This window comes from Oncorhynchus clarkii, chromosome 17 (genome assembly GCF_045791955.1).
Source record: "Oncorhynchus clarkii lewisi isolate Uvic-CL-2024 chromosome 17, UVic_Ocla_1.0, whole genome shotgun sequence".
In the NCBI taxonomy this organism is placed as follows: Eukaryota; Metazoa; Chordata; class Actinopteri; order Salmoniformes; family Salmonidae; genus Oncorhynchus; species Oncorhynchus clarkii.
The window spans coordinates 34,866,086-34,884,814 of record NC_092163.1 but is presented as its reverse complement, the minus strand read 5'-3'; the positions used below and the strand labels follow the sequence as shown (position 1 = coordinate 34,884,814).

General features: G+C 43.4%; 1 protein-coding gene across 1 annotated transcript; it reads right to left on the bottom strand.

Annotated features, from left to right (window-relative positions):
• Positions 1-128: 128 nt before the first annotated feature.
• LOC139370735 (zinc finger protein ZXDC) lies at positions 129-17,679 on the bottom strand. Its single transcript, XM_071110400.1, has 10 exons — positions 15,622-17,679; positions 15,127-15,279; positions 13,533-13,611; positions 12,999-13,129; positions 12,523-12,693; positions 11,642-12,429; positions 11,374-11,458; positions 8,919-9,091; positions 8,607-8,708; positions 129-1,123 (listed from the first exon to the last, which is right to left on the bottom strand). The coding sequence occupies exons 1-10, from the start codon at positions 17,624-17,626 to the stop codon at positions 1,037-1,039; spliced, it is 3,774 nt and encodes a 1,257-aa protein (XP_070966501.1). The 5' UTR covers positions 17,627-17,679; the 3' UTR covers positions 129-1,036.
• Between the last annotated feature and the right edge of the window lie 1,050 nt (positions 17,680-18,729).

The following is an 18,729-nucleotide window of genomic DNA, read 5'->3' as shown; positions in this document are numbered from 1 at the left end:
AAACCTATAATCTATAACCCCAGAGTGAAACCAGGAAAGTCAGATTGAAATCTTAATCAAGTCTAGGTTTAGCTAAGTTCTACAGAAATACTATAAAATACACCAAAAAAAAGACAGTACAAAATAAATATAATTGTGCTTTGATCCTTTATTCAAACTCTTGGCGTTTGGATTCAGCCATTTGGTAAACCAAAGATAATAAATAACAAGTAGATGGAAGTCATGACATATTGATAAGCATTAGACATTATAAACAAGTGGACCGGCAACATGTTTTCAACAAGGACCGCTCAAGTCTCACTCAACCGTAGTTCATATAAGACACAGCAGTAGAAAAATAAATCTACCCCCCCCCTCCCAAAAGAAAATAGTAAGAACAAAATAAAAGTTTAACAAAAAGCATATGCTCAATGGTTCTGGGAGTAAAGTATTTCATGTCTATAAGGCCTCCTAGACAGAAGCTCTGACAACAGCACACTGCGAACGAGTGGCTAGAATATGGCACCGTAGCGGCGACTGACAAAACGTCAGTTTGACAAGAGACACGCGGGACCTACTGGATGTGCAATAACACAACAGTCTCTCGCAATAATGATTGTGGTACAAAAAGGGATTTCTGAAATACAGTATAAAGTGAGAGAAATAAAGTCCCCAAATGTAACTTTCCCTTATTTATGATTCAATTCATCCCAAGGTGCATTTGGTTCTGGGTTCCACTTCATCCACACCCCAGATATACAGAACTTTCTCATCTCGCGTTTCCCCACACCAGAGATAATCAGAAACATTGAATGCAGGAAAGATTAAGAAACCATCTTCTTGTAGGGGAAGATGTTGTTTTAACATCAGTCTCATAACATTGTTGGAGAGAGTGAGGTTGTTTTCTCTGTTGAGTTGGCAGGGGACGGTGGATGTCTTGGGTTAAAACGCTGCCTCCCAATTATCCACCATTTTCTCTAGCGCCCCACTAGCCCTCATCTTTCTCAGAGGACATTGATCCCTGGCTCTGGGCTGACCATCTCCTCCCTTCTACTCCTCACTCCAGGTCCTGCAGGTTGATGGTGCTTCCTGTGAACTGGGAGTTGTCCGAGCCATTGTCATCCTCTGTCAAAGCAGGAGGTTCCTGAGGAAAGGCAGAAAGAAATGACTCCTTTACTTCTATGTTAACTACAGTACAAACAAACACACACCAATCACTGACATTCATTCACTGACATCACACAGTCTACATATCAGTATATACACACACAATATCTAGGTCTAATACAATGTACAGTGCAAATTACAATACAAGATATATAAAATGGCTGTGTCTCTTCACAGCCCCCTTTGTACAGTAAGGTGTTCTTTTGCTGTTTTTTGGTAAAAAAAATAATTAAAAAAAAACTGGTTTTATTGCTAACTTGAGTTACCTGGGGTGGCAGAGAGTTCCATGTAGTCATGGCTTTATTTAATACTGCACTTTTCCCAGCCTCTGTTGTGGACTTGCAGACTGAAGAGACCTCTGGTTGCATGTCTTGTGTTGTACCGATGAGTGTCCGAACTGTGTGCCAACTGCTTGAACAGACAGTTCGGTACCTTCAACACATCAATCAATACCTTGCACAAAGACCCATAGTGACGCACAAAGACCCATAGTGACACAGTCAATCTCTCAACTTTGAGCCAGGAGAGACTGACATGCATGTTACTGATACCTTCTCTCCGTGTACATTAACTGTGATCGATATGTGCTTCTCTGTTCTGGACCAACTGCAATTCACCTACAGCATGTCCTTCTTTGCCGCACATGACCACACAGCTGTTTTGACAATGAAAGCTTGCTATCTAGGGTTACACCCAGCAGTTTAATCTCAACTTGCTCAATCGCCACATTATTCAATAGCTCTAAATGAGGTTCAGCATTGAGTGACTTGTCCCAAAAATGATGCTTTTGGTACGAGATATTTAGAACCAGCCTATTGCTAGTTACACATTCCAAAACTGACTGTCTGTTTTCTGTAAAATAACTATTTCATCAAACCATTTTTTCAAAACGTTTGCCAAGCACTTGTAACAGACTGATTGTACCATTAAAGGGTGCTCTTCTATTTTTATGTAGCAGAATGCCCTTTGCCTTCCACCAGGTCTGAAGGCACACACTGTCTTCTAGGCTTAAAATCGAATGTGGCAAACAGGATTCACAATCTATTCTGCTACCAACCTCAGAAATGTACCATCCAGATTGTTGGTACCAGGTGGTTTGTCCTTATGGAGTCCCACTTTGTGGAACGCAAAACTACAATGCTTGTCTTTCATTATTTGGTCTATCATGCATGAATGTAAAGGCTCAGCATTTGACTTTTGCATGTCATACCCAAGTCTGCTAATCTTGTCAACAAACAAGTTATTAAAATGGTTGGCAACAAGCCATCTGACTCAATGGAGGATGGAGCAGTTGAATTTTTTGCCTAGAATTGAATTTAAAGTACTCCAGAGCTTTTTACAATCATTCATCTTTGTTCCATAGTATAGTTTGTTCTTTTTTGTTTAGCTACGCGATTTCTGATTTTCCTGTACGTTTGCCAGTCGGCTGTGTTGTCAGACTTATAGTGCCATCGGAAAGTATACAGACCCCTTGACTTTTTCCACATTTTGTTACATTACAGCCTTATTAAAAAATGTACTAAAATAATTTTTCTCCCACCTCAATCTACACACAATACCCCATAATGACAAAGCAAAGACATTTTTGCAAATACGTAAATGTGATTATTTTATTTTTAATATAAGTATTCAGACCCTTTACTCAGTACTTTGAAGCACCTTTGGCAGTGATTGCGTTGCTGCACAGCTATTTTCAGGTCTCTTCAGAGATGTTTGATCAAGTTCAAGTCCGGGCTCTGGCTGGGCCACTCAAGGACATTCAGAGACTTGTTCCGAAGCCACTCCTGCGTTGTCTTGGCATTGTCCTGTAGGAAGATGAACCTTCACCCCAGTCTGAGGTCCTGAGCACTCTGGAGCAGGTTTTCATCAAGGATCTCTGTACTTTACCCTGTTAATCTTTTCCCCTCAATCCTGACTAGTCTCCCAGTCCCTACTGCTGAAAAACATCCCTACAGCATGATGCCACCACCATGCTTCACCGTAGGGATGGTGCCAGGTTTCCTCCAGGCGTGACCTTTGGCATTCAGGCCAAAGAGATCAATCTTGGTTTCATCAGACCAGCAAATCTAGTTTCTCATGGTCTGAGAGTCTTTTAGGTGCCTTTTGGCAAACTCCAAGTGGGCTGTCATGTGTCTTTTACTGAGGACTGGCATCCGTCCTGCCACTACCATAAAGGCCTAATAGGTGGAGTGCTGCAGAGATGATTGTCCTTCTGGAAGGTTCTCCTATCTCCACAGAGGAACTCTTGAGCTCTGTCAGTGTGACCATTGGGTTCTTGGTCACCTCCCTGACCAAGGCCCTTCTCACCCGTTTGCTCAGTTTGGCCGGGCGGCCAGCTCTAGGAAGAGTCTTGGTGGTTCCAAACTTCTTCCATTTAAGAATGATGGAGGTCACTGTTTTCTTCAATGCTTCAAACATATTTTGGTACCCTTCCCCAAATCGGTGTCTCGACACAATCCTGTGTCGGAGCTCTACGGACAATTCCTTTGACCTCATGGCTTGGATTTTGCTCTGACATGCACTGTCAACTGTGGGGCAATTTATAGTGATGGATCAGATTTCGAAACTTCGAATATTAATAATTTGTTATGCTAGAGACATGAGGTGTGCCATAGTCTATGGTCTACACCAGAAGTTAATGGTATCTGTAGGAGGAATGCATATGATCAATGCAATTAAGCTTGGAATGTACTGAGTGTAGGGAAAACAATCACGTGGCAGCACTGATAAGGGGGGAGAGCCATGGATTAGTGATGAAGGGGCTCGAGGTGAAGTCACATTAAGGGAGAATGAACCATTTATTGCCTGTATCTCTATTTTCTGCCTAGCAATAAAGATTCAATGTTTAGCAAGACAGAGGAGACTCCACCCCAAATTTGGATATATATATATGCCACCAATGGTAGAACCATAGAACCAAGTCTGTCTGTTCAGCTGTTCAATCCTCTGGGATGAATAAACTTGGTTTAAGCTTTCATAGTGTCCGTCGAGTTCTTACTCTGATATTTAGAACCTAACAAGACAGGTGTGTGAATTTCCAAATCATGTCCAATCAATTGAATTTACCACAGGTGGCCTCCAATCATGTTGTAGAAACATCTCAAGGATGATTAATGGAAACAGGATGCACCTTAGCTCAATTTCAAGTCTCATAGTAAAGGGTCTGAATACTTACGTAAATAAGGTATGTTTATTTTTTTATACATTTGCAAAACTGTCTAAAAACCTGTTTTTGCTTAGTCATTATGGGGTATTTGTGTATAGACTGCTGAGGAATTGTTGTTAATCAATTTTAGAATAAGGCTGTAATATAACAAAATGTGGAAAAAGTCAACGGGTCTGAGTACTTCCCGAAGGCACTGTATTTGCAATTTCCTTTGCATCATCCCTCTCAGCCATACAGTTTATCAATGAATCATCTATCCATGGGGATTTGGCAGTTCTAACAGTCAGTTTCTTAACGGGCGCTTGCCTAGCAGTAACCGGAAGAAGCCGTTTCATAAATGCTTCAAGTGCAGCGTCCGGATGTTCCTCATTACACATTATTTTTCACATCTTCGATATAGGAATCCCAGCAAAACCTCTTGTATGATCGTTTACACACAATTTTAGATCCATTCTTTGGAACTTTGGGCTAGATATGGATATTGTAATCATTACATCCAATTGTTGTGGATACTGCTATAGAGGCAATTTCTGCAGGTGTGATCAATACACCTGGGTGATTTAGTTCCTGTTTGTAAATACCCTGGGAGGTTGACAGATACCTTGAAGCATATTGCAGGCAGTGGTTACAGCTTGAAGATTATTTTTGAGTGGGCAGCTTGATGACAAGCAGTCAATATTTAGGTTACCAAGGTAATATACAGTGGGGCAAAAAAGTATTTAGTCAGCCACCAATTGTGCAAGTTCTCCCACTTAAAAAGACGAGAGAGGCCTGTAATTTTCATCATAGGTACACTTCAACTATGACAGACAAAATGAGAAGGAAAAAAAAATCCAGAAAATTACATTGTAGGATTTTTTAAATGAATTTATTTGCAAATTATGGTGGAAAATAAGTATTTGGTCAATAACAAAAGTTTCTCAATACTTTGTTATATACCCTTTGTTGGCAATGACAGAGGTCAAACATTTTCTGTAAGTCTTCACAAGGTTCTCACACACTGTTGCTGGTATTTTGGCCCATTCCTCCATGCAGATCTCCTCTAGAGCAGTGATGTTTTGGGGCTGTTGCTGGGCAACACGGACTTTCAACTCCCTCCAAAGATTTTCTATGGGGTTGAGATCTGGAGACTGGCTAGGCCACTCCAGGACCTTGAAATGCTTCTTACGAAGCCACTCCTTCGTTGCCCGGGCTGTGTGTTTGGGATCATTGTCATGCTGAAAGACCCAGCCACGTTTCATCTTCAATGCCCTTGCTGATGGAAGGAGGTTTTCACTCAATCTCACGATACATGGCCCCATTCATTCTTTCCTTTACACGGATCAGTCGTCCTGGTCCCTTTGCAGAAAAACAGCCCCAACTCAGCAACTCAGCATTCTTTGTCCTCCAAACACAACGAGTTGAGTTTTTACCAAAAAGTTATATTTTGGTTTCATCTGAACATATGACATTCTCCCAATCTTCTTCTGGATCATCCAAATGCTCTCTAGTAAACTTCAGACGGGCCTGGACATGTACTGGCTTAAGCAGGCGGACACGTCTGGCACTGCAGGATTTGAGTCCCTGGCGGCGTAGTGCGTTACTGATGGTAGGCTTTGTTACTTTGGTCCCAGCTCTCTGCAGGTCATTCACTAGGTCCCCCTGTGTGGTTCTGTGATTTTTGCTCACCGTTCTTGTGATCATTTTGACCCCACGGGGTGAGATCTTGCGTGGAGCCCCAGATCGAGGGAGATTATCAGTGGTCTTGTATGTCTTCCATTCCCTAATAATTGCTCCCACAGTTGATTTCTTCAAACCAAGCTGCTTACCTATTGCAGATTCAGTCTTCCCAGCCTGGTACAGGTCTAAAATTTTGTTTCTGGTGTCCTTTGACAGCTCTTTGGTCTTGGCCATAGTGGAGTTTGGAATGTGACTGAGGTTGTGGACAGGTGTCTTTAATACTGATAACAAGTTCAAACTGGTGCCATTAATACAGGTAACGAGTGGAGGACAGCCTCTTAAAGAAGAAGTTACAGGTCTTTGAGAGCCAGAGATCTTGCTTGTTTGTAGGTGACCAAATACTTTTTTTCCACCATAATTTGCAAATAAATTCATTTAAAATCCTACATTGTGATTTTCTGGATCTATTTTTCTCATTTTGTCTGTCATAGTTGAAGTGTACCTAAGATGAAAATTACAGGCCACTCATCTTTTTAAGTGGGAGAACTTGCACAATTGGTGGCTGACTAAATACATTTTTGCCCCACTGTACCTCTGTTGATATCACATACATTATTCAACATTTCACACAGTCCAAATACTGACTTTTAGCACCTTGGCGGTCTATAGCAACTTCCTACAATAATAGGCTTTAGGTGTGGCAGATGAACCTCATCGCCCAACATCAGTGTTCGACCTCACTAATGCTCGTGGCTGAATGGAAGCAAGTCCCCACAGTAATGTTCCAACATCTAGTGGAAAACCTTCTCAGAAGAGTGGAGGCTGTAAAAGCAGCATAGGGGGGAACCAACTCCAGATGAATGGCCTTGATTTTAGAACGATACGTTCGATAAGCAGGTGTCCACATACATTGTCATGTAGTGTACCTAAAATAAAAAAATAAAAAGGAGGGGCATGGATCAGAATACCAGTCAGTATCTGGTGTGAGCACCAGTTTCATCAGCAGTCCGGGTGGCTGGTCTCAGACCATCCCGCAGGTAAAGAAGCCGGAAGTGGAGGCCCTTGGCTGGCATGGTTACACGTGATCTGCGGTTGCGAGGCTGGTTGGATGTACTGCCAAATTCTCTAAAACGACGGAGGCGGCTTTTGGTAGAGAAATTAACATTAAATTCCCTGGCAAATCTCTGGTCGACATTCCTGCAGTCAGCATGCCAATTGCACACCATCTCAAAACATGAGACATCTGTGGCATTGTGTTGTGTGACAAAACTGCACATTTTAGAGTGGTCTTTTGTCCCCAGCACAAGGTGCAACTGTAACGATCATGCTGTATAATCTTCTTCTTGATATGCCACACTTGTCAGTTAGATGGATTATCTTGGCAAATGAGAAATGCACACTAACAGGGATGCAAACAAATTTGTGCACAAAATTTGAGAAAAATAAACTTTCTGTGCTTATGGAATTTTCTGGGATTCTTTTTTTATTTCAGTTCATGAAACATGGGACCAACAATTTACATATTACGTTTATATTTGTGTTTAGTTAAGCAATAACTACCCGGACCATCTGCATTGACCCTTTTTGCACAAACTCTTGAGTTATCACATACGCTGCTGTTACCATTTATTATCTATCCTGTTGTCTAGTCACTTTATCAATACTTCCATGTACATATCCACCTCAATTACCTCCGACTCTGTACCCAGTGTATACAGCCAAGTTATCGTTACTCATTGTGTATTTATTCCTTCTGTTATTTTTATTATTGATATTTTACTCTCTGCATTGTTGGGAGGGGCCTTTATGTAAGCATTTTGTTGTTAGTCTACACCTGCTGTTAATGAAGCTTGTGATAAATAAAATTTGATATCTGACTAGCTATGAGAAATTAGTTTGTCTTGTCCAGTTAAGTAAATCAAAAGAGAATGGGCACAGGCCCTCAGACCGGTGTTCCCTCAAACTTTTTGAGGCAATGAGCAAATTTTAGGTCTTGTGAGCAGAAACTTGAACATAGTGAGAATTTTGAGCAACTTCTGGGACATGTTTACAGTGAACATTGAGGCTGTACCCTTACAGTTTTAGATAGTAGCCAATAGGCTATTGTGGCTATTTGGGCATAATGTAGGCCTACCAACAAAACCAATGGCGCAAATCCCATAACCTTTTCATATGGAAATAGTTTTTGATTTCTATGATATAGCCTGTATGTGGTGTTCAATGCAGGCCTACACTGCATGAGGCTTAAAAACGTTTTTACATTATAAACATTAATTCATGATTTTGAACTTGGTCTATAACACCATTGGCCACTCATGGGTGACACATTCACTCTGTTGCACTCTGGTCCTGCAACAAAAATCATACCCAATCTTGCAAAGTTAGATTTGTTTTGTTGCATTGATAAGGGGCTGATATAATGTTGATTCAATCACAAAAAAAAACCTTGCATCTCTTGCATTTCTTCTGCGCAGCAGTCTCGGAGGAAGTGAGTTGCAGAGCACGCGCGTAGCTTAGATGGACATTGCTTCAGTCCGCGGCAATTTGGCTGCACAGTCATTGGCATTTCGGGTTTTTTGAAAACCAGAGTCACAAATAAAATATATTACTAATTCTATCTGCAAAAAAAGCCCACCTGTAGGATGTTGACGGGAAGGTCCACGGTGAGTTGGGAGTGGGAGCTGGAGGGCTGGGAGCTCAGCTGGAAGGCTAGATCCCCGTCGCTGGGAGGGTCGTCCTTACACACACACACATTTTAAATACTTAATTTGAATACACAAATCACATTAAAAAGGATTCAAACATTCCAATGGTCATGCATGGACACACTCATATATTTTATTTTGGTCTGTAATACATGCCTTCCTCATCAGCATTCTTGTCTGTGCCTTATAAATTAAAACGTTGGGCTAGCATTCCAAATGTCCTGGTAGGAGAACCTTCTCACCTGCAAGAGTTGGATCTGCACATACTGGGCTCCGGTGACAGGGTCACGGATAGTCAGCCCCCCATTGGCAGTTGCAGAACCTTCCCCAAAACGGGAGCTTGTGGGAACCAATGGCGCTGAGGCACTGCTGGCCTTGCCGCCTTTACTCTTCCTCTGACCCAATCCTGAGCTCCCTGTAACAAGAAAGGATTAAATAGTTCAAACTATTACTACTAGGGGCTAAATCATATGAGACTAGTACCGTATCTTTAATGATGCTCTCTTTCTCTACGACAGATAAAACAGGAGCATAATCATATGAAAAGTTCCTATTAGATGTCGACCGATTAATCGGAATGGCCGATTAATTAGGGCCGATTTCAAGTTTTCATAACAAATCGGGAAATCGGTATTTTTGGGCGCAGATAAAAATGGTTTTATATACCTTTATTTAAATAGGCAAGTCAGTTAAGAACACATTCTTATTTTCAATGACGGCCTAGGAACGGTGGGTTAACTTAAGGTATAGGGGGCAGCATTTTCACTTTTGGATAAATAGCGTGTCCAATTTCAACTTCCTGCTACTCATGCCAAGAATATAAGATATGCGTATTATTAGTAGATTTGGATAGAAAATTCTGAAGTTTCTATAACTGTTTGAATCATGTCTGTGAGTATAACAGAACTTATGTAGCAGGCAAAACACAGAGGAGGTCCGTCTGTTCACTGAGTTCTTATTGGGAAACGACATTTCTTAGGAACTTGTTTTCAGTTCCTACCGCTTCCATTGGATGTCACCAGTCTTTGGGATTTGGTTGAGGTTATTCATTTGTGCAATGAAGAAGTACGGCCATCTAGGAACTGCGTAACACTGTTGAGAGTTGCGCAAGACTTGAAAAGTAGCTGGTTTGTTGTCTTCCTGTATTGAACACAGATAGACCCGTCTTCAATTTGATCTATTAAAAATACCTAAAGTTGTATTACAAAAGTAGTTTGAAATGTTTTGGCAAAGTTTACAGCCAACTTATATATTTTGTAGTGACGTTGCGGAATTTGGATTTTTTCTGGATCAAACGCGCCAAATAAATGGACATTTTGGATATATATGGATGGAATTAATCTAACAAAAGGACCAATTGTGATGTTTATGGGACATATTGAGTGCCAACAAAAGAAGCTCGTCAAAGGTAAGGCATGTTTTATATTGTATTTCTGCGTTTTGTGTAGCGCCTGCAGGGTTGAAATATGCTACCATCTTTGTTTACTGTTGTGCTATCATCAGATAATAGCTTATGTTTTCGCCGAAAAGCCTTTTTAAAATCTGAAATGTTGGCTGGATTCACAACGAGTGTAGCTTTAATTTAGTATCTTACATGTGTGATTTAATGAAAGTTAGATATTTATATCATTTTATTTGAATTTGCCGCGCTGCATTTTTCCTGGCTTTTGGCCAAGTGGGACGCAAGCGTCACCTATACCATAAGAAGTTAACTACACATGGTTGATTGATATCACTAGATATTATCTAGCGTGTCCTGCGTTGCGTATAATCTGCCTGGGCATACAAGTATCTAAGTATCTGACTGAGCGGTGGTAGGCAGAAGCAGGCACGTAAACATTCATTCAAACAGCACTTTTGTAAGTTTTGCCAGCAGCTCTTCGTTGTGCGTCAAGCATTGCGCTGTTTATGACTTCAAGCCTATCAACAACCGAGATGAGGCTGGTGTAACTGAAGTGAAATGGCTAGCTAGTTAGCGCGCGCTAATAGCGTTTCAAACGTCACTCGCTCTGAGCCTTGCAGTGGTTGTTTCCCTTGCTCTGCATGGGTAACGCTGCTTCGAGGGTGGCTGTTGTCGTTGTGTTCCTGGTTCGAGCCCAGGGAGGAGCGAGGAGAGGGACGGAAGCTATAATGTTACACTGGCAATATTAAAGTGCCTATAAGAACATCCAATAATCAAAGGTTGATGAAATACTAATGGTATTGAGGGAAATAGTCCTATAATTCCTATAATAACTACAACCTAAAACTTCTTACCTGGAAATATTGAAGACTCATGTTAAAAGGAACCACCAGCTTTCATATGCTCTCATGTTCTGAGCAAGGAACTGAAACGTTAGCTTTCTTACATAGCACATATTGCACTTTTACTTTCTTCTCCAAGACTTTGTTTTTGCATTATTTAAACCAAATTGAACATGTTTCATTATTTACTTGAGGCTACATTTATTTTATTGATGTATTATATTAAGTTAAAATAAGTGTTCACTCAGTATTGTTGTAAATGTCATTATTACAAATAAATACTTTAAAAATAATCGGCCGATTAATCAGTATCGGCTTTTTTGGTCCTCCAATTATCGGTATCGGCGTTGAAAAATCATAATCGGTCAACCTCTGGTTCCTATGATGCTCTTTATTTAGGTCTATGAATAAAAATGAGCCAAATTGTGAGTGGAATGTGGGCTATAAATTTACCTGAGCAGGCGGTGGGGCCTCTCTGTTTCCTCTTCTTGGCCAGCTGGATAGCTCTGTAGTCAGTCCGCGCTGAGCCACTACTTTCCTACAAGGCAGATGGGGAAAAACGTGACACACGAAACAACTGCCGTGACTCGGAACATGTATAGAAACGAGGACAAATAACAACATCTTATCTCAACTGAATGTCAAATTAAGGGAAAACACGGTTATTTGAATTTCATTCTTCAAATGCTGTAACCAGAGCGTTAGTTAGTAAGCCACTCACCAGGAAGGAGCAGGGCGAGACTGCCGAGCTGTGGCTGAGCTCAGGCTCTTTCTGTGGGCTGAACGTGCAGCCACTGCCAGGGAACACAAACTGGGTCAGCACCTTGCCCCCCTCCTGCTGCCCCAGCACCTCCACACAGCCCAAGAGAGGCCCGCTGCCACCCCTGCTCCCTCCAGCCTCAGTCACCTTAGAGGGGGACGAGAGGAGCTTGGGCCCAGGGGGCGCAGCCAGGGGTGAGGGCTCGGCAGCCAATGTGCTGGAGGAACTGAGGGTGTGTGTGAGTGTATGGTGGTCTGCGGTGGATGTGGCAGCCTGCATGGTGAGGGCCGTAAGGGAGCTGAGGGCTTCGGGGGTGACTGTCTGCACGTCGTCCAGGTTGAGTGTGCCCTGCGGGGGGAGGACTCCAACTGTCCCCTCCAGGTGGCCCATGTCCGCCCCTGCCGCCAGGATTAGCGGGTCCACGGAGGCTTTGGCCCTGGTAGCACCGTGCCCGGACGTGCCCAGGGTGGTGCCTACCGAGGCTGGGTCGATGGTGAGGATGCCTGAGCTGACCAGGGACAAGTCCATGGCGAAGGAGCCTGCTGGCCCTGCGCTGCCCACGGGCACCCCGACCCCGTGGGTGGTGGGCGCAGGACCCCCAAGCACAGCAGAGAACAGGGAGCTGAGGTCCAGGTTGGCAAGCTGGTCGCTTCCGGTGACTCCCGAACCAGTTCCTGTGGCAGTGGCTCCGCTGACCAGCTCGCTGCTGGGGGTCAGCGTGGGTGTGGCCTCCAGCTGGCTTAGCACGTCTGATTGGACGAAAGAGACAGTCATTACACAGGCAGTGGGGGTGTTTGAGCATGTGTTTCTTGAGGAACAGAGTATGTGTGTGTGATCCGTACCGGGGCTGAGGTGGTGGTGTTTGAGCATGTGGCTCTTGAGGCTACTGCGGGAGGAAAAGTGCTTGCTGCAGTTGGCCACGGGGCAACACGTCCTCAGGCTGCCCGCGTCTTGCTTGTGCTTCTTCGAGTGGATATACAGGCTGCTCCGTGCTGAGAACTTGGCACTGCAACCTACACAGGCACACACACGTAAGACACATTTATCAGAGGCCCTTTAGAGAGAAGGGCATATCCAACGATCAACCAAAAGCAGTTCAGTCCAAAAATACTTTAAAAGGGGGAAATTGATGTTTTGATTAACCCCACATGGATAAAAGGACAAAGCCAACGGTAAGAGAACAAGGCCCGTATTCATAAAGCGTCTCAGAATAGACCATAGCAGTGATGAACTAGGATCGGGCCTCCCCTGTCCATGTCGGCTAATCTTATTCACTATGGCAAACGCTGATCCTAGATTATCTCATGATGACACCTACCGTCTACGTGGCACTCAAAGGGCTTGGTGCCCAGGTGGGTGATGCTGTGGCCCTTGAGGTGCTCTGCCCGGGTGAAGGACTTTCCACAGCCCTCCTCTGGGCAGGTGAAGCGCCTGTCGTCATCATGCTTCCTGAAATAACAGAGGGCGGGGGGGGTTGGTGCGGTCTATGTGGTCCAAGGTTCAATTCTTTCGTCATATGTATACAAATATAATGGAATGCTTACTCCTATGGCTCAGGGAGTTTGAGCTATGGGTTTGCTGGCATTCCAGAAAGGAACACATAAAACTGGATGTGTTTTGTAATGGCAAGATGCTTTGGATAAAACTTATGATAAATTACCTTTTTATTATTACCGCATTATCAATTAGGGAAGTGTATGACTCTGAACTAAAAACTCAACACTTTCAAACAAGAGTGACAATTTGGTAGGACAGTTATGAGAGGCCCTAAACTAGAACAGAGGACCCACACCATCACAATACCTAAACAACTCAGGGATGGAAAGTTGAGTGAGGGACAGCATTAAGTTACCTTTTGTGCCTAAGTAACTTGGACATGCTGGTGAAGGACCAGCCACAGGCCTCTGAATCGCAGATGAATGGCCTCTCGCCTGAAACCGAAAGAGGAGACTTAGCCTAGGCATGAGTAACTATACTACTGGTGAAACATGGACAACATAATATGGATTTGTGTCTGTGTTTTGATATCAATATCATATGAGCATTTATTGGTTGTGTACACAGATTTGCAGGTGTTATAGCAAGTACAGCGAAATGCTTATGTTACTAGCTACAACAGTGCAGTAGAATATACACTATATATACAAAAGTATGTGGATACGCCTTCAAAACAGTGGATTTGGCTATTTCAGCCACAACTGTGGCGGAAAGGTGTACAAATTTGAGCACACAACCTCCAAAGAAAAATATTGTCAGTAGAATGAGCTCTTCAGTATGGCCAGTGGCTTTCAACGTGGCACCGTCATAGATTACTCCTTTGTAACAAGTCAGTTTGTCAAAACTTCTGCCCTGCTAGAGCTGCCCCAGTAAACTGTAACTGCTGTTACTGCTCAGCCGCAAAGTGGTAGGCCACACAAGCTCACAGAACGGGACCACCGAGTGCTGAAGAGCGTAAAAATCGTCTGTTCTCGATTGCAACACTCACTACCGAGTTTCAAACTGCCACTGGAAGCAACACCAGCACAAGAACTGGTCGTCGGGAGCTTCATGAAATGGGGTTTCCATGGCGAGCAGCCGCACACAAGCCTAAGATCACCATGTTAAATGTCGGCTGGAGCAGTGGAAACGCATTCTCTGGAGTTTTGAATACCGCTTCACCATCTGGCAGTCTGACCGACAAATCTGGGTTTTGGGGATGCCATGAGAACGCTACCTGCCTCAATGCATAGTGCCAACTGTAAAGTTTGGTGGAAGAAGACTAATGGTCTGGGGCTGTTTTTCATGGTTTGAACTATGCCCCTTAGTTCCAGTGAAGGGAAATCAACACTACAGCCTAGAATGACATTCCAGACTATTATTATGTGCTCCAACTTTGTCGAAGGCCCATGCTGTTTCAGCATGTCAATGCCCCTGTGCACAAAGCAACATCCATACAGAAATGGTTTGTTGAGATTGGTGTGGAAGAACTTGACTGGCATGCACAGAGCCCTGACCTTAACCCCATCGAGCACATTTGGGATGAATTGGCACACCGACTGCGAGTCAGGCCTAACGCTCTTGCTGAATGGAAGCAAGTCCATGAAGCAGTGTTCCAACATCTAGTGAAAAGCCTTCCCAGAAGAGTAGAGGCTGTTAAAGCAACAAAGGAGGGACCAACTCCATATTAATGCCCACAATATTGGAATGAGATGGTCGACAACAGGTGTCCACATACTTTTGGTCATGCAGTTTGTGTTGACAGTTTTGTTAGTCACTTTGAATCAAAATTAATCTGTGGCAGTTTTCGCTCAGCTTATAAAAAGCGTTAAGCAACTTTAAATGTTAAAATTGAACGTGATGTAGTATGGGAACATTTTAGGTGGATGCTACTCATGACAATGTAAAGTGCACTCAGACCTTTGGAAAAGTGTTAAGGCTATATAAGCATATCAATCACTATGAAGTACCTGTGTGGCTGCGCATGTGGATCTTGAGGCGGCAGGCCTTGTCATAGCGCTTGTCGCAGCCCGGATAGGTGCAGGTAAACTGGCCCGTCTCGCGGAAGTGTGTGCGGTTGTGGGAGAATAGGGCACTGTAGGTGATGAAGGTCTTCTCACAACCTGAGGAGACAGACAGACACACACACACAGGTTAAATACCCATGCACAGAAAAAAATTATAAATTCTGTGACAATATATATGAATACACATGCATATAGACTGTTTAAAGTGAATGTGAAAATGTGAGTCTCAACATCATTCTGTTACCAAGGAATTGCCCATTAAATAGTTGTTCAGGTGAAATGAATGTTCAGAATGTTGATTCAAGTTTCAATGTAACATGCACAAGTACAGTGAAATGCCTTTCGAGTTTAAGGTATTTGACTACACAAGCGCATAGGACATTGAAACTTGAAACATCATTCTGAACATTCATTTCACCTGAACAACGTTCGCCTCACCTGGAAACTCGCACTTGTGCGGCCTCTCGGGTTCAAAATGGGCCCGCTGGTGATTGGTCAGCCGGGTGGCACTGCGGAAGCGCTCACTGCAGATTTCGCACACGAATGAGTTCTCTTGGTCGTGCTGCTTCACGTGCGCCTTCAGGTTGTAGACCGTGGTGAAGCGGCGGCCGCAGCCCTCCCACTCGCACTTGTGTGGCCGCACCTTGTCGTGAGACTGGAGGTGGCGTTTGAGCTTGTAGGAGGTGGTGAAGGCCCAGCTGCAACCCTCAAAGGTGCATTTGAAGGGCCTCTGGTCCTCGGTGTGGTTGAGAAGGTGCATCTTGACCTTTTGGCGCGCGTCAAAGGTGCTGAGGCAGCCGGGCTGGGGGCAGCGGTACGTTGTGACTAAGGCACCTTTCTTGGAGAGTCCTGAAGCACCGATGAAGCTGACAGGCTGGAAGTCGTCGTTGTCGACACAGTCGACGAAAGAACCCTCTGGGCGCAGGGACACCAAGTCACCCTCGCTTATGGCACATAGTGTCCCACTCTCCTTCTTGATGAATGGGCACGAGTCCAGAGAGGCGCCAAACTCTGACAATGAACAGTGGTCAGCCAGAGCCAGTTCGGAGTCGCTTGCGGACATGCCAAGCCTAGGCTCTTCGTGGTGACCAGTCCGAATAACTGCCACATTGCTGATTTTCCCAATGGATTTGGTCCCGCTGTCATAGTTGAGAAGCACTATGTCCTCATTGTCTTTCATTCCAAGGTGTTCCTTCAAGCCGACCATTCCGTCATCTTTGTGGGTGTAACCCTCTGGAGGTGCTGCTAGAGTCAGTATCCCGTTTTCTATGGTTACTATGATGCTTTGGTTGTTTATCATGATGGTTCCAGAGAAAGTCTCGTTGGCAGAGGCCCCATCTGCATTGGCGGAAGCAGAGATGCTCGTTCCAGGGTCGGAAATGAAGTCGGAAGTGTCCATCGTGTCGCTCATTTCCACGATATAGGTGTTTTCTGAAATCAAGGCACTGCGTTCTCTAGCTTCGGGCTGAGAAAGTAATTCGTCTGCCGCGCCACTGTCAATGTTGTCAAGGTGGCCGCATTTGTTATCGCCATATTCGTTTGTCAAAACAGCGTTCTCATTCTCCGTTTCATAACACATAGACTGTTTTTCATTCGGTACAGTTGCCTCACCCTCACTATTTGAGCTTGAAATTAATGCACTACACTGAGGAGCAGTTATTTTCAAGGCCCTGCCTGCTAAATTGTTCAAATTCTCGTCTGATTCAATAAGGGCATTGGTGTTTTGAACCTCCATCGAATTACATGGAATGATTTTGGAATCTTCAGGCTTCTTACCGATTATTGTATCTCCATCTTTTGATGGATTCCCCAGTCTGTCTTTATTTGTGTCATTTCCATCCTCTTGGACAATGTTGAAAACCACATACAATCCCTCGGTGTTTTTATTCGCGCTAACCGTGGTGTTGCTCCTGTAGGCCGCCGTGCTCTCGCTCGCCAATGACTGCAACAGGGAGGCGCCGTCTTCATGTTGCTGCCGTAAAACCGCAGTTTGCAGTTGCTGCGAATGTTCCTCTTCCCCCTCAAAGAAAGGCAACGCCATTTGCAATATGCTATCCCCACTTTCAACATCATATTTGTAAGCCGTCCTCAAATCTTGTGGAGGCAGTTGTGTGTTTAGCTCCCTCTCTTTCAAAGTATTCACGTTACGGAGTCCCACACTCGCTGTTTGGGCTTGAAGAGGGCTATTATTTTTACCGTTCTGCTTGCAGACGGGCAGGCAAACACCGCTGCCATTTTCTACCAGCAGGCGAAATTGAGATGTCCTCGGCCTATTGTTGTTGTTGCTTTGCAGTTCGTGCGATTCCAAATTGTCCTCTGCTTCGTTCTCGTTCGAAATGGAGCGAGAAAGTGTCGTTGTCCTAAACTGAGACGAGCCTGTTCTACGTGGGGCGCCATGTTGATAGTAAATGTTTTGGGCATCAGAAAGCCCCTGGATTTCCATCTTGGTATCCCTGTAGCAGGCTGCAGTGCATACAAGGCCCGCCCTTCCCACAAATGGGGAAGGCGAGCCGGTAAGCAACGCCAAAGTTTATCGTAAACCGTGGCCGGAATGGATGGATAACAAACCAATGGAATGGAACTATTTGTATCTTATTGCACAGTTCAAACCATTCAAACGCCCTGCGGTGCCGTAATAAATATTCGTTACATTAATGTTATCATTGTATTGAATCTTTTCTGAAAGCAAACTTAGTTTTGCATTGTATGTGGTCTAAACATATTAATGGGTTACGGGAGATTGTTATTATTGAGAACCATTAGGTGGCACTATAAGCTCTTTACTGTCCAAACGATGTTACATAGTTGAAACAAAATTCTAACTTTTCAAATGAGAAGATATAAAAAGTACTAATTCATTCATATCTTTAAAATTAAACAAACGTTTAGTTGTCTTATATGTTTGAATGGTAACTTCTATATGCCCTAAACATTAATTCTCTAAATTACTTTGAGATCACCTGCAACTGTTAATAGTCTGTAGGCCACTGTATGCGCACTAATATACACTTTTTTTGGTCAATGTACAATCAGTAATGTCATTAATATATAATGCGTTTAAATGTGTTAATGTAACTATAAATAGTGTATTTTATTTTGTATGAAAGTCTTTCAGGATTAGTAATTCACTGCAGAAATCTTTCTCTTAAAATTCACAGATTTCCATGTAGGCCTATTAAGCATACACATAAATAGTTACAGACTACAGTCCAGGCAGACATCCACCATGCACATTAGTAATGAATATGATGATCTATTTTAGGGGAATGAGATGCACTGTCCAGGGCAATGACCTTTCTTAAAGCATGCATGATTTTGTTAACTCCAAGAACAAACATAATCTGCCAACTTCAATAGTGAGATAAGTCTTAATAATATATCTTTATTTGATTTCTAAGATAAGATATATAAAACAAATGGGCAAATTTACAAATAGGTTTTGACCAACACAAGCAGGTAAGGAATAACATAGATATACATTTACAGAATCGTTATAGAAAGAAAATCAGGAGGAAGACAGATCACATAATATTCTGTACATGAACT

What these genes read in the sequence shown, in the direction of transcription:
- LOC139370735 (XM_071110400.1), bottom strand. Translation starts at nt 17,626, where the DNA reads ATGGAAATCCAGGGGCTTTCTGATGCCCAAAACATTTACTATCAACAT. An exon ending in CTTTGAGTGCCACGTAGACG is followed by an intron (nt 12,694 to 12,998) that starts GTAGGTGTCATC and finishes GTGCCTGTGTAG; the next exon opens with GTTGCAGTGCCAAGTTCTCA. An exon ending in TCTCGCCCTGCTCCTTCCTG is followed by an intron (nt 11,459 to 11,641) that starts GTGAGTGGCTTA and finishes TCTGCCTTGTAG; the next exon opens with GAAAGTAGTGGCTCAGCGCG.